The sequence below is a fragment of the Equus quagga genome, chromosome 12 (genome assembly GCF_021613505.1).
Source record: "Equus quagga isolate Etosha38 chromosome 12, UCLA_HA_Equagga_1.0, whole genome shotgun sequence".
Classification (NCBI taxonomy): Eukaryota; Metazoa; Chordata; class Mammalia; order Perissodactyla; family Equidae; genus Equus; species Equus quagga.
The window spans coordinates 17199534-17212965 of NC_060278.1; the positions used below are offsets into that span (position 1 = coordinate 17199534).

The following is a 13432-nucleotide window of genomic DNA, read 5'->3' on the forward strand; positions in this document are numbered from 1 at the left end:
AGTCCAATTTATCAATTTTTCCTTTTATATTTCATGCTTTTGGTATCAAGGCTAAGAACTTCTTGCCTATCCTGAGGCATCAAAGATTTTCTGCTGTATTTCTTAAAAGGTTTTATGATTTACATTTTTCATTTATGTCTAGGATGCATTTTGGACTAATTTTTGTTGAAGGCCTCAGGTTCAGGTTGAAGATAATTTTTTTGCCTATGGACGTCCAGTTGCTCAAGCTCCATTTGTGGAAGAGACTATCTTTCCTCCATTGAATTGCTTCTACATGTTTGTAAAACAATCTGCTGGGCCTATTTGTCCAGGTCTGTTTCTGGGTTCTCTGCTCTGTTCCATTGATCTCCGTGTCTTTCCCTCCACCAGCAGCACACTGTCTTGCTTACTGTAGCTATATATTCAGCCCTCATATGAGGTGGACTGATCCCTCCCACTTTACTCTTCTTTCTCAAGATTATTTTAGCTATTCAAGAGCCTATGCCTTTCCATATAAATTTTAAAATAAACTTTTTTATGTTGACAGAAAAATCTTGTGAGGGTTTTGATAGGAATTGTATTCACCTATGCATCAATTTGGGAATAATTGACATTTTTCCTATGTTGAGTCTTCCAATCCATGAACACATGTCTCTTCATTTATCTAGATCTTCTTTGATTTCTTTCATCATTTTATAATTTTCAGAACATGGATCCTGTGTGCGTTTCATTGTGTATACCTAAGTATTACATTTTCTCTGGAGCATTTGTGTTTTTATTTTCAGTTTCCACATGTTCATTGTTAGTATATAGAAATGTGATTGAGTTTTATGTATTGTTCTTATATCCAGAGTTTTTGCTGAACTTATAATAAGTGTTCTAGAAGGTTTTGTGCAGGTTCCTTGGGATTCTCTACATCTGCAAATGGTGGCAATTTTCTTTCTTTCTTTTCAGTGTGTGTATTTTTTGTCTTACCTGCTAGCAAGAATTTCCAATACTCTGATGAATAAGAGTGGTGAGAAAAAAATGTTCTTGCCTTGATCCTAATCTCGTGATTTAGTTTTAAACTAAGTGTCATGTTAGCTATAGAATTTTTATAGATGCTCTTTATCTAGTTGAGAAAATTCCCTTCTATTCCTGATTTGCTGGGAATTTTTATCACGAATGTGTGTTGGATCTTGTCAAATTCTTTCCTGTATCAATTGATATGATCATATCATTTTGCTTAATAAATACTTTTTAAAATTTCAAAGTTGGTGAGAATGATTCTCATGAAATGCACTAGGGCTAATGATAGGTACAAAAGGTATTGTCAGTAATACCTAAATAATGCAAAATAAATTTTGAAAACAATAAAATTTTCCTTATTCTAAGTTCTTTATACATTCGATTGCTCCTTTTCTCGCCATTCTAACTGCTGATTAGCTGCTGAAATTACCTTTCTTTTAGTAAATTAACTTTCTTTTAGTGTTTTAGTTTTATGCTTGCCAAATATTACCAGACTACATACACTTTCTACATGAAGTTAGGCTGGGTCTCAAATTAGTGAGGCCAATTGAGTGAAGTTATTAAAAATAGACAAAAAACCCCCACACAACTCATGTTACAAAAACCATGAAGATTTTTTTCTTGCTTAACATAAATATAATCCCTAAAAGGTTGTACATGTTTGAAGTTAGGGAGTAGAATAATCCAATTTACTTTTAGTGAAAAAGACAAAACATATGCATCTGAAACTTAGTTGAATTTTTAAAATGAGCTCACTGCTCTAGGGCAGTTGTATGTCCCGCAGCTTTGAAAATCAGAGTAAGATTTATTCAAAGGGAGGATTATGAGCTCTAGCCCTGGGTCCCTGCGTGGTGGAAAGGAAGCTGTCTCTGTGCGCTCCCATTGCCCTAAGGCACCGGCTTTAGGTGCATTTGTGTTCTGCTTGCTATGCTTCACTGTGCTTCCATCAACCACAGCCTAAAGCTCCAGCTGGCTCACTGGGGACAGGAAAATGCCGCAAGTCAGGCTGATCTTTATCTGTAAGTGTGGCCAGCCATCCACCACCTGTGCAAGGAGTCGCTGTCCAGAGACGGATGGAGATCCTTCCAGAAGACCTCAATAAAATGTCGGCCACCTGTAACGTCAGCCACAAAATTGTCAATTGTCAAGATAACTATTTAGAAATGCATCTGACTCCACGAAAGCCTTCAAGATGTTTTCTCTGAGATAATATAGCTATTTCCTAGTTTATCAGATTTATTCTGGCTTCAGCTTCACTCTGAAGTTGATTAGTTGGAGGGAAATCATTTAAGATTCAGTTACTGATTTTTAATTAAGTAGATCTCGACCCAGATCTCACAGCTTGTGATGGGTTTGGAGTTCCAATATTTCTTTAACCAAACATTTTCTTTCTCTAAAGAAATAGATCTTTTACAGGGAGTGTTTCCAGTTTGGGGAAGAAGGTTAGAGTGACATTTGTTCTCGGGCACAGGGAGTGTCATTACAGAGTGCTTCTGACGCAGCTTGACTGATGAAGTAGCTGCTGATGGATGGGAGTTCGCTGGCTGGTAGAAAAATGTGCAGTAACAAGGAAGATGATGGATTTGTAATGCTAAACAACGTGTCAAGGTTGAGGTCTTACACTAGTTTAAAAAAAAAAGGAATTTTGAAGTATCAACATGGGAAACAAATGTTATCTTCTTATGCATGAAGCTGTGTCATAGTCACAGAGTTCTCATTCTTCCCATATACACTGCTATTGTTTAAATATAGAAATAATGTGGCAATAGCACTTTTTGGTAAAGAACTCTTCTTTTGTTATTATTCATCTTTCTGTTTCCCTAAAGACGTATGTGTTTACATTCCCATTGTGCCATAGGAGGAGCAAAAGAATAGAGTAGTTGTACTATATTCAAACATTAAAAGTGGGAGAATTAGAGCAATTATAACCATTTCCTGTACCACATAAACACCAGAATGTGTTAACTAATATAATATTGCATTTACTTCAATTATTTGACTATTCACTCATTTAATATTATATTTACTCATATAATATTATTCATGTATAATATGAATTATATAATTCACTCATAAAATGTTGTCTTTACCACAATTATTTGACTATTTTGGTCAGGATTATATGATGATAATGTTAGTTCTCCGTTTTCTTTACTCTGTGTGTATATTTTATGAATAAAGCAACGTGCTCTATTACAGTTTGATAACTCAGACAAGCTACTTGTGTATTAGTCAGCTCTTGCCACAACAATGCCGCATACCAAGCCATCCAAAATTTAATGGCTTATCCCTAGAGCATTTATTTTTTCTCACTTACATATCTGCAGACTGGTTTGCCTGCCTGTGTTCCAGGCTGCAGGTTGACTGTGCTTAGCTCTAGAGTTCACGCTGGGTTCAGGTCTGTTCTATGTAGATCCACTTTCTCTTTCTCCAGCAGTTCCTGAAGGCATAAGCTCTTTGTGGACCACAGGAGCACAAAAGGCCAACCCAAAAAAACACTGACCCATTTAAGGCCTCTTCCTACTTTATGACCACTATTATTCCGTTGTCTAAAGCAAGTCATATGGCCAAGCCTGCTATCAAGTGGAAAGAAACATATACTCTGTCCATTCTAGTGCTCTGCAAAGAGAGGGACTGAAGAATTAAGTATCATCCAACCTGCCACTCAATCTATGGCAGCACTCACGAACCACTTACAGATTCTTGCTCTGGGGTTCCCTGTGGGGAGGGTGTCTCTGACTTATGACGTTATTATTGTTATTAGTATCAGTAGTAAGTATTGTATAATAAGTATGTATAATGGCACTTGCTGTGCCCAAAACAACAATTGTCATTTTGCCCTTATTAATTTATCAGTAATATTAATAAACAAGTAGTGACAAAATATATAGCTTGAACTTTTAAAAATAGCATTTAGTTTTTGAAGGTGATGTATGAATAGAATAAAGCCCAGCAACACCATTTTCCTATATTCAAACCTCCAACTCTTCATCGCCCCTTGCTGCCTCCAGCCCAGAACATGGCAGTGTCCTCTTACCTGATCTCATCTCCTGTGGTCCCCTTCCCTTATGGGTAAATGCTGCTACCAGATACATTTTTAGGTCATACTTGACTAGAAAGTGTGCTCTGACCCTCCCACTCCTCTGATCAAGAACCTTTCAAATGGATCCCCGTTATCCACAGAATCAAGTCTAAAGGTCACATTCTATGATCCGACACTGGAGGCCTTCTATGGAACAGCCCGTCCTCTTTCCTAATCTCACTTCTCATTATTCTCCTTCATGTACTTATTGTTTTTGCAACAGAACTGTGCTTTCCTATGCCTAGAATGTAAATTCTTGTCCACTTAACCTTTGGTTGTGAGATTCTTTCAGCCTGAATTGGCCAATACTGATCCAATTTCTACATGGTCTTGTCCTATGTATCCTTCAAGACCCAAATCAAATGTCACCTCTTCCTTGAACATTCTAGATCCTCATAGCCTGAAGTAATCTCCTCCTTTTTGAAAAACTCACAACTTTTATGGCATCTATCATTTTCTAAATTGTATCATCATTTATCTATGTCTTATCACCTTTTCCCACCTCAATACTAAATATATTTCCTTGAATACTAAAACAATATTTAATAGATAAATAAATTTATCAATTCATAAATACCCTAATTGTTCTTTTCTGCTATACATGTCAATAAGCTTAAGTGGTTTCCTTAAATAACAATCAGTCTACACTGAAATAAAAGCTGTGCAAGGTCCAGTTCTTCCTTTAGTGTGTAGGCCTGTTTCATATGAGCAGAATTATTAGCAGTCTATAATGCAGCACTGTGCATTGCTTTGGTTTCGGAATAATTTTGTCCTAGATACCATCTATGGATACATCAAGGACTAGGCCTTTGGAAGCATTTCAACTCCAGGAAATGTGCAAATAAGCTATAGTTTTACCTGACTTAGAAGCTACAGATGGGGCAGCCTGATCTACTAAATAATGCACCTCTACTGAGAAACTCTGCACATCTGATATCTTTTGCATTTGAGGAAGGCTGCCATTGTTCACATTTCAGGCCAAGCTCCAAGTCCATAATCATAGCGCCCCCTAGTGTTGAAAGCAATCCTTTCACTGTTAGGAGAAAGATGCAATGAGACACATGGAAGGAAAACGTCAGTGAAATTTAATTTTGGAACTAGTAAGGATCTATATTTGGGTAGAATGCAAGCTTTATGAACATGACTTTGAGTACCTATTTAATCCCTCTTCTTACTAGGGTTATTTTGAGCTTAATTCATCCTCACTCTTTCTCTTGAAATTGTCAATAACTTGTTCTTTCTTTTATGCTCTTACATCATTTCTGAGGCATCAGCTTAGGCTGTAGAGTGGACGAATCTGAGTCCTATGTTCGGAGGATTTTGTCTCACATTTATTTTATAGTTGATTGTTTAGTCATGTTGAGAATATTCTTTATCTCTTTTGTATTTTTATTTTGAATTTCAAATTTTTATTTCAAAGTAGACTTTTTTCTGCAGTAAAGGTCTTCTTCAGCTTCCCTTTCTTTTCGGAAAAGAAAAAGTCAAATATAGAATGTGACTTAATATAAACTAGACTGTAGTGTGAAATGCTTCCCAGTCTCTTTCTAACAGACTATTTAAATAAAAAGTTTGTTGGGAACCAATTTCCTTGGAGTATTGGGTCAATTCTTCATAATTTCAGTTTATAATCTGATAGTGTTCATCAAAGCAGAACATAAAAGCGAAACATGTTCACAGTTTCCACCAGTTTTGTTATGCAAAGTACTTAATTTTGTATAAAATTGGATTTTTCAAAGATAGAACAAGCTTCGATCAATCACATCAACAGTTCTAAACACGCGCGTGGAAGCAAGTCTGATTACCTAGGCAACTACGTGTGAGTGCAAAGGAGGGGCCTGAAGGTTGGTGACAGGAATAGAGAGGAAGTAAGTAGTGAAGAAGCTAAGGCAGGTGCATCAGCCCACTGAAGCCCAGTGAACAATCTGATAATGTTCATAAAAGTGCGACAGAAAATAGAAACTATATGATTTTTAAAACCCTCCACATAAAATTTAAGATCTAGTCTCCCTGGTCTGCATGGTGATGAGTCTTTTTTCTAACACAGGGCCTCGGCAGGGATGTGGCGGTTATCTGACAGGCTCAAATTATTCCTTTGCCTCTCCTGATTCTGATTCGAATGGAAGATACGACAAGAGTTTAAACTGCATATGGTTCATAACTGCACCTATAAACAAACTAATTAAACTCACCTTCAATACCTTTGCTCTGGAGGCAGCAACTACTTTGCAAAGATGCGTTTATGACTATGTAAAGGTAAGGCTATTATATTTCTTAACAGAGTTTTCTAATCCCAGACATTTATGTCATGTTCCCCAGTTTATACCACACAGGATGTCCTGAAAATTGTGAGTACTACTAATTTTTTAAATGACCTATTCTTCGATGATATGATATATAATGTTACGGATGCTCTGTCTTCAGATCAAATTAGTCTTTCATATGGATGACTCAAAGATTTTGTGTGGCTTCTAACATTGGCTTTAAGATTTACTATTCATCGTGCCTTGTCAAGAGATGATCTATGGGAGAATGGGTTGTGTGGAAAGAAATACTCAAAGGACCTTTGGCAAATTGTAAAATAAATGGAAATGTCTATATGCAAATAATCACCCCTTAATTTATCCATTTTTAAAGTTTATATATTTACTTTTCATAGTACCTTTAGATGTGAAAAATCTCTTAGTTCTGAAGTGCTATTAAAAGTAAATCAAGAAACTTTTCTATTCAATTTTTTATTGATTAATATTAAATTATTGTATCTTTCAGGCTTTATAAATTCAGATTAAAAGTGCTAAGTAGCATCAATCAATATATACTACTATACTCTTGGGGGAAAAAAAAGCAAGATTCCTGCTCATGAGGAGCTTAAATCTGGTTGCAAAATTAATGGACGACACATGCAAATCAAAATGAGCAGCTCAGGATAGTCGATGTTTAAGTGATAACTAATGCATTGGGTACAGGCTTGAAGCCATGTGCAAGTTTAAAAGGGAGGAAGGTTCATGATAATCTGGTATGAACAAAAAAGACATCATAGCATGAGGGAAAGCTTGTTCAAGTCAGGAGAGAAGGCATTCTAGGCACGATGAACATTAAAGAAAAAAAAGGCATGGAAGTTGGAATGTGCATGTTCTTGAAAGAGTGAAGAGGCTGCCTTTATTAGAATAGAATATTTCTAAAAAGTAGCAAGAAATAAGATTGCCTAAGTGGAGAAATATCCAGATTACAAAGCATCTTGAAAGTCAAACTAATGAATTTAGATTTTATGCAGTTAGAAATAAGGAGTGGCTGCAGACTTTCCATTGAGTGACGGTATGATGAAAGCAGTACTTGAGGAAGGCTAATCTAGAATCAGCATTCAGGATCCATCGTCAAGGGGTGTTTGGAGTTAAGACCCCAGGGAGAGGTTACTGTTAGGTAAGGAAAGTGCAGAGATGGCGGAGATGACAAGCCTGGTGCAAGAGAAACTTTTAAGTTCAAAATTGTCTTAAATTTTAAAGAAATTGTTTCTTTCTAAAAAAGGGAAAGAGGGACTGGCATGGTGGCACAGCAGTTAAGTTCACACGTTCCACTTTGGCGGCCCGGGATTCACTGGTTTGGATCCTGGGTGCAGACCTACCCATAGCTTGTCAAGTCACACTGTGGCAGGAGTCCCACATATAAAGTAGAGGAAGATGGGCATGGATGTTAGCTTAGGGCTAGTCTTCCTCAGCAAAAAGAGGAGGATTGGCAGCAGATGTGAGCTCAGAGCTAATCTTCCTCAAAAAAAAATTATAAAAAATAAATTAAAAAGGGAAATAAAAGTCTTTGATGGAATACATGTTTGAGCACTTAATTATGTACTGTCTTATACTTTCACTGTGAAAAGCGCCAAGCCAGGGAGACCAGAAGAATGTCGGTATGATTAGGAGGAGATTGTAGTTTTGTAAGGTATTGGTTCACTTTGGGTGACATCAGGGCAGACAGATGGGATTGCCTGTGGACAAAGAATGGAAGGGAGCTCCAGCAAGAACACAGCAGCACAAAAAGAGAGGAGACAGCAAAAGAGCGCTTCTCAAATCAGGAGAAATGATGCTTTCCTTGAGGGAGACCATATTGAGCCAGAAAGTCATGCTTCTACTCACCTCTGGGAGAGGCACACAGTGAGGCAGTTGGAGAGGACAAGACAGGCAGGACGAGAAACAGGGCGAGTCACGAAAAAAATGTAAAAACCAGGAATAATGTAGTATGACTGAAGTCAAGAGAGAAGACTTTTACCAAGGATGGGTGGTCAATACTATTAAATTGTAAATTAGGGGTCAAGAAAGCTTAAGATGAAGAAAAAATTCATTAGATTGGATGCCAGCCATTTAAATAAAGTCTTGGCACAGAAGCCAGGTCAGAGGGAATTCATGAAAGACTAGAGATAACAAGGAAGTCAGTTCAGGTTGAATTCTTCTGTTCTACATAGAGACCAAAATGGCCAGAGCAACAGTAACGCTGTTGTTCAAGACTGTTCAAGAACTACCCTGATTTTACAGAAGGGAAATAAGCTTTAGAGACAGATAATATGGACTCAAACTTAATTTTGCCACCCGACAGATTTCCATATCTCCCCGATTCCTCATCACTTCTTCTGTTAAAAATAAAAATCACGTAATCACATCTCCCTTGCAAGGCTGCTTTGAGGATAAAGATAATGTATGCTAGAGGTTCAGCACAGGGCCTGACATATAATTAGTAAACAAATTTATTTCTCCCTCCCCCCCTTTGTGTAATTCCCGATGGGCATGAAGGCCGTGGAAATCTCCTTTTCTTAAAATATTAAAAATAATTGATTTACATATACATTATTAGAAATATAAATTCACATATGATGTTTTGGGTGTGGTCCTGCCAGGAGGAGGGTTAATTGGACTTATACTCAAGATCCATTTCTTTTCTTTTCTTTTTTTTTTTGAGGAAGATTAGCCCTGAGCTAACATCCACTGCCAATCCTCTTTTTGGTGAGGAAGATTGGCCCTGAGCTAACATCCATGTGCATCTTCCTCTACTTTATATGTTGGATGCCTACCACAGTACGGTTTGACAAGCAGTGCGTAGGTCCATGCCCGGGATCTGAACTGTCAAACCCTGAGCTGCTGAAGTGGAGTGTGCGAACTTAACCGCTGTGCCACTGGGCTGGCCCCTCAAGATCCATTTCTATGAGTGTGATTTGATAATGTCATTACAACAATTAGTAATTTTCTGAATTCCCTCAAGTCATTTAGGACAGAAATAGCAATATCAAAAACAAGGAGTTATTTTCTAGCTTCAAAATAAAATGGCCCCCCCGCCCCCTTTGTAAAGAAATTCTGTTCAGATCTACTTTTGTTTTCCTTTTTGGAAAAGCAATTTTCCTCAATTGGCAACTTTTCCAGCTTATACTAAACTGGTAAATCAAAGAACAGTCCTTGGAATGTGAAGCCTGGAGGTATCTTTATTAAAGAGATTCTGTGATAAATAGGACATTTGATTCCTTTTAGATTGTTTTTTAGTTACTATAATCAAATCACTTTTTAGAGAAGCTAATTTAATTCACTTCTGAAGGTAGATATACAAGTGAAGACTCACCAATTCCATTATTCATTCGTGTTTGTATCGCTATTGTTTTTGAAAGGGTTGACTTTGAAAGTTATTGAGATAACTGCAGTATGTAGTGAATAGTGTATTTCACGGAGTGGTTGAAATTAACACTACAGCCATTCCAGAAAAAATCATGTGGCATGATTATGTGCTGGGCATTGTACCCCGAGCTAGAGATGTGGAGAATTAAAGATGTGGTTCCTCAAGGAGCCGTAGAGTGGAGGAGACTGACATGTAAGCCTGTAAATTACTATACAACATGACAAAAATGATAAATATGAACATCAGAAAAAAGTAGAGTAGAGGAGGATATGATTGACTTCATTGAGGTTCAGGAAAGCCTTCCTAGATGGGACAGCTGAGCTGGGTTTTGGAGGAAGGTCACAAAAGCATGCTTCTTGTAGGAAGCTGGGTACCAAAGAGAAGGATGTAAGGAGGGGCTGTGAGCCACATAGCATCTGCCCAGCTTATGACACCAATTCACCGATCAGGAAAGTCACTCCTCTTGTGGTGAGCAGTGAGTGAAACGGCAGAGAGGGCTCAGGACTCTGACCCTAATTGATGTTCTGCTGCTGGGAAATATGGAACCAGCAGGAAGGAAATCTTCTCCCTGACCCGTTCAGTGCCTGTTTTATAGCCAGCGTTTGGTGACGCTCCCTTGACCATCTGAAGTGAAAGTGATTTTATGCCATGGCCTACCTATATACATAATTTCAAAAAATCAACATAATGTACTAAATGCCATGAAAAATAAAAATAAAAGGAAAGTATATAAAACAGTGCAGATTTCAATATGTAAATGCTCTGACACAACTATGCTAAGTCACATGGCAGAGCAGTCAGATTCTTTTTTTATGTGGAATCATGGCAAATGTAAAAGTATAAAGTGAAACTAATATGAGTGGGCTGCGTTTGCAACTTAAATGTCAATGGCAGCATCACCATCTGCAATATGAATTTCCAAAATGGTGGGAAAACTCAAAAGAAATAGTTCTAAATGAAACAAAGTACAGTCTTCCCTCAACTTACACAGTAATTGCATTCTTGGAAATTTGCTGCATATTAAACCTGTACAAAAATATTTCTGTGTTTATATATAGAATGGATTTAGGTTCTGGAATCGTATAATTATAAACAGTTTTATTACAGAAATGTCTGGCAGGGCATTCCAAAGTTGTGTGGGACATAGAGTACATCTTCACTTTGCAGGACTCCTGTGAAATGCACGATGGGATTCTGCAATGTGGCTTCTAAACACCAAATGCCAGTTATGGTCTCAAATTGTTGTGATGACCCAAAAGACACCACACTTTTGCAAAACATTCCCCAGGGGATGGTACTGTCCCCACTGAGAACATCTGTCTTAACCCACTGGGCTAAGCATTCAGTCTGTGGTGAACCACTGGGAGGAAGGGCTGTCCATCTTGGGGAGGAAATCGGCAATCTGTCAAGGCTTCAGGTTCCTATCTTGATGAGGTGGTTCCTACTATTCATTCATTCAGTCAGTCAGTCAGTCAGTCAATGAATGTTCATTTGAGCACCTACTACTTTCCAAACACTGTTCCGAGCACTGGAAAAGAACCCTGAGATATAATAGTAATATAATATAAAAAATTCCTATATTTACAGAGCTGATTTTAATCATTGCTTCTTGTGGCTCTTCCTGAGACCACTGGGACCAGTAAAAGTTCTTTCCAGAAGGTTCTGAAATGGATCAGAGTTCAACCCCAAGCCTGAAAAATCACTCTCTATTCTCTTTCCCATCCCAAATTATGCCCAAGCATGTTGTCCAGTAGACTCTCATGGAAGCTTCTCAATAAAATCAAAGAATTCATGAAGATCCTCTAAGACGCAATGTAGAGATGCTACAAATAAGAATCTAAAAATCCACCTGTAAACAAGTTCCCAGGGGAGTATTAAAGATAAAGTCCTAAGGAAATTAATGTCTAAAATTATTAAGTTAACTTTGAAAAGAATTGAAGTCCTAAATCAAATTCGATTGCCTTTTTGCATTAAAAGTTCGTAGAAATTAAAATCCCAAAATTTCCTTCCCCCCTTTCTTCTCCTGCTCAAATTAATGGCCGGATAAACTGCAGGATCTAACAGTAACTGCAGTCAGAGGCTGTCTTCTGCTAAATTATTTGTGCAATTCCTTCAGGATCCTAAGTAGATTCTAATATGTTCTGCTCTCAAAGAGTTTTAAAAGCTGGGAAAATACAAAATTCTTCTCAGCGCTTATCCACATCCACAAGACTGAGAACATAATTCAATCTCCAGGTCTAAAGCAGTTGTGCAGGCAACATATGCCCCCAGAATGCAGCATGTAGCAGCACGTGGTTGTGTAAGCCCTAAGGGCGCAGTCCTCCAGGCACTGTTTGTGCCCTGGTCTGTATGTGTCCCTGTCTCCAGCATTGTACCATGTACCTCCTGCAACACAGTCTCGAGCTACCCTGTGAAAGTCCATAGTGGAGATTTCACATTACCAGGGAATGGGAGAGCAGATGGAGAAGATCTTGGCTTCAGGTACACAGGAGTCCAGGAGCCCATGCCAGTTGTCCAGAGGCTACAATCTATTTCAACTCAATAGGGAGAAATCTCATGGTGGCAGTGAATGGTCTGATCATTCACTTCAACTTACAGGAGAAGATGCAGGTCCCTTTGTCTGAAATGTATGGAACTTCAGTCCCATCCTAATCTACTTACCCAGTCCCACTTCTATTCTCTCCCCGAATCCCCAGACACATCAAAGGGTGAGGAGTTGTTGAGAATGCCGTGGCTTTTATGCTTCTGCAGCCTTCCGTGTCATGTTCCTCTTTTGTAGGTCCGGAAGGTCTCTGCTTTTACATAGCAGTTCAAATGTCTCTGTAAGCTCTCTCCTGACTCCATTCTCTGGGTTCCCCTATTACATTTACTTCTTTCATTATAACACTTATTTTTCTTTATTTTATATATAATTGACACACACACACAAATATATATAGGTGTATATTTAATTTATGGATCTTTCTCTCACTAATTTGTGAGTGTCCCATTGTGTCTTAAATGCATGGAAAGTGCCTCATACAGTCGTCCCCCCTTATCTGCAGGGGACAAGTTCCAAGACCCCCAGTGGATGCCTGAAACCAAGGACAGTACTGAACTTTATGTATACTATATTTTTTCCTATACATACATACCTATGACAAAGTTTAATTTATAAATTAGTCACAGTGAGAGATGAGCAATAGCTAATAATAGAATAATAATAACAATAGACTATAATAAAAGTTACACAAATGTGGTCATTCTCAAAATATCTTACTATACTGTAGTCACCCTTCTTCTCGAGATGATGTGAGACAGTGCAATGCCTATGTGATGAGGTGAGGTGAGGGGAATGGTGTAGGCACTGCGACGTAGCCTCAGGCTACCATTGACCTTCTGACTATCCATCAGAGAAAGGACCATGAAGCCATGATGATGTCGGTGGTTGAATGTCAGGAGCAGACAGTGTCGATGGTTAGGGATCCAACAAAGGGATGATTTACATCCAGGGTGGAACAGAGCTGGACGGTGTGAGATTTCATCATGCTACTCAGAATGGCGTGCAATTTAAAACTTACGAATTATTTATTTCTGAAATTTTCCATTTAATATTTTCAGACCATGGTTGTCCATGGGTAACAAACTGCAGAAAGTGGAACCACAGATAAGAGATAAGATATATCCTTGCATACCTAGGACCCAGCACGGAGGCCAGGCACAAAGTACATAGAATAA

At 38.1% G+C, this 13432-nt stretch overlaps 1 protein-coding gene across 1 annotated transcript in view; it reads left to right on the top strand.

Moving 5' to 3' along the window:
- The window catches only part of CUBN (cubilin), a 256083-nt gene that overhangs the window by 226679 nt on the left and 15972 nt on the right, over nucleotides 1-13432 (top strand). The window contains exon 60 of the mRNA XM_046679623.1: nucleotides 6114-6322. Coding sequence (XP_046535579.1) covers nucleotides 6114-6322 — 209 coding nt within the window. The remainder of the gene's footprint in view (nucleotides 1-6113; nucleotides 6323-13432) is intronic.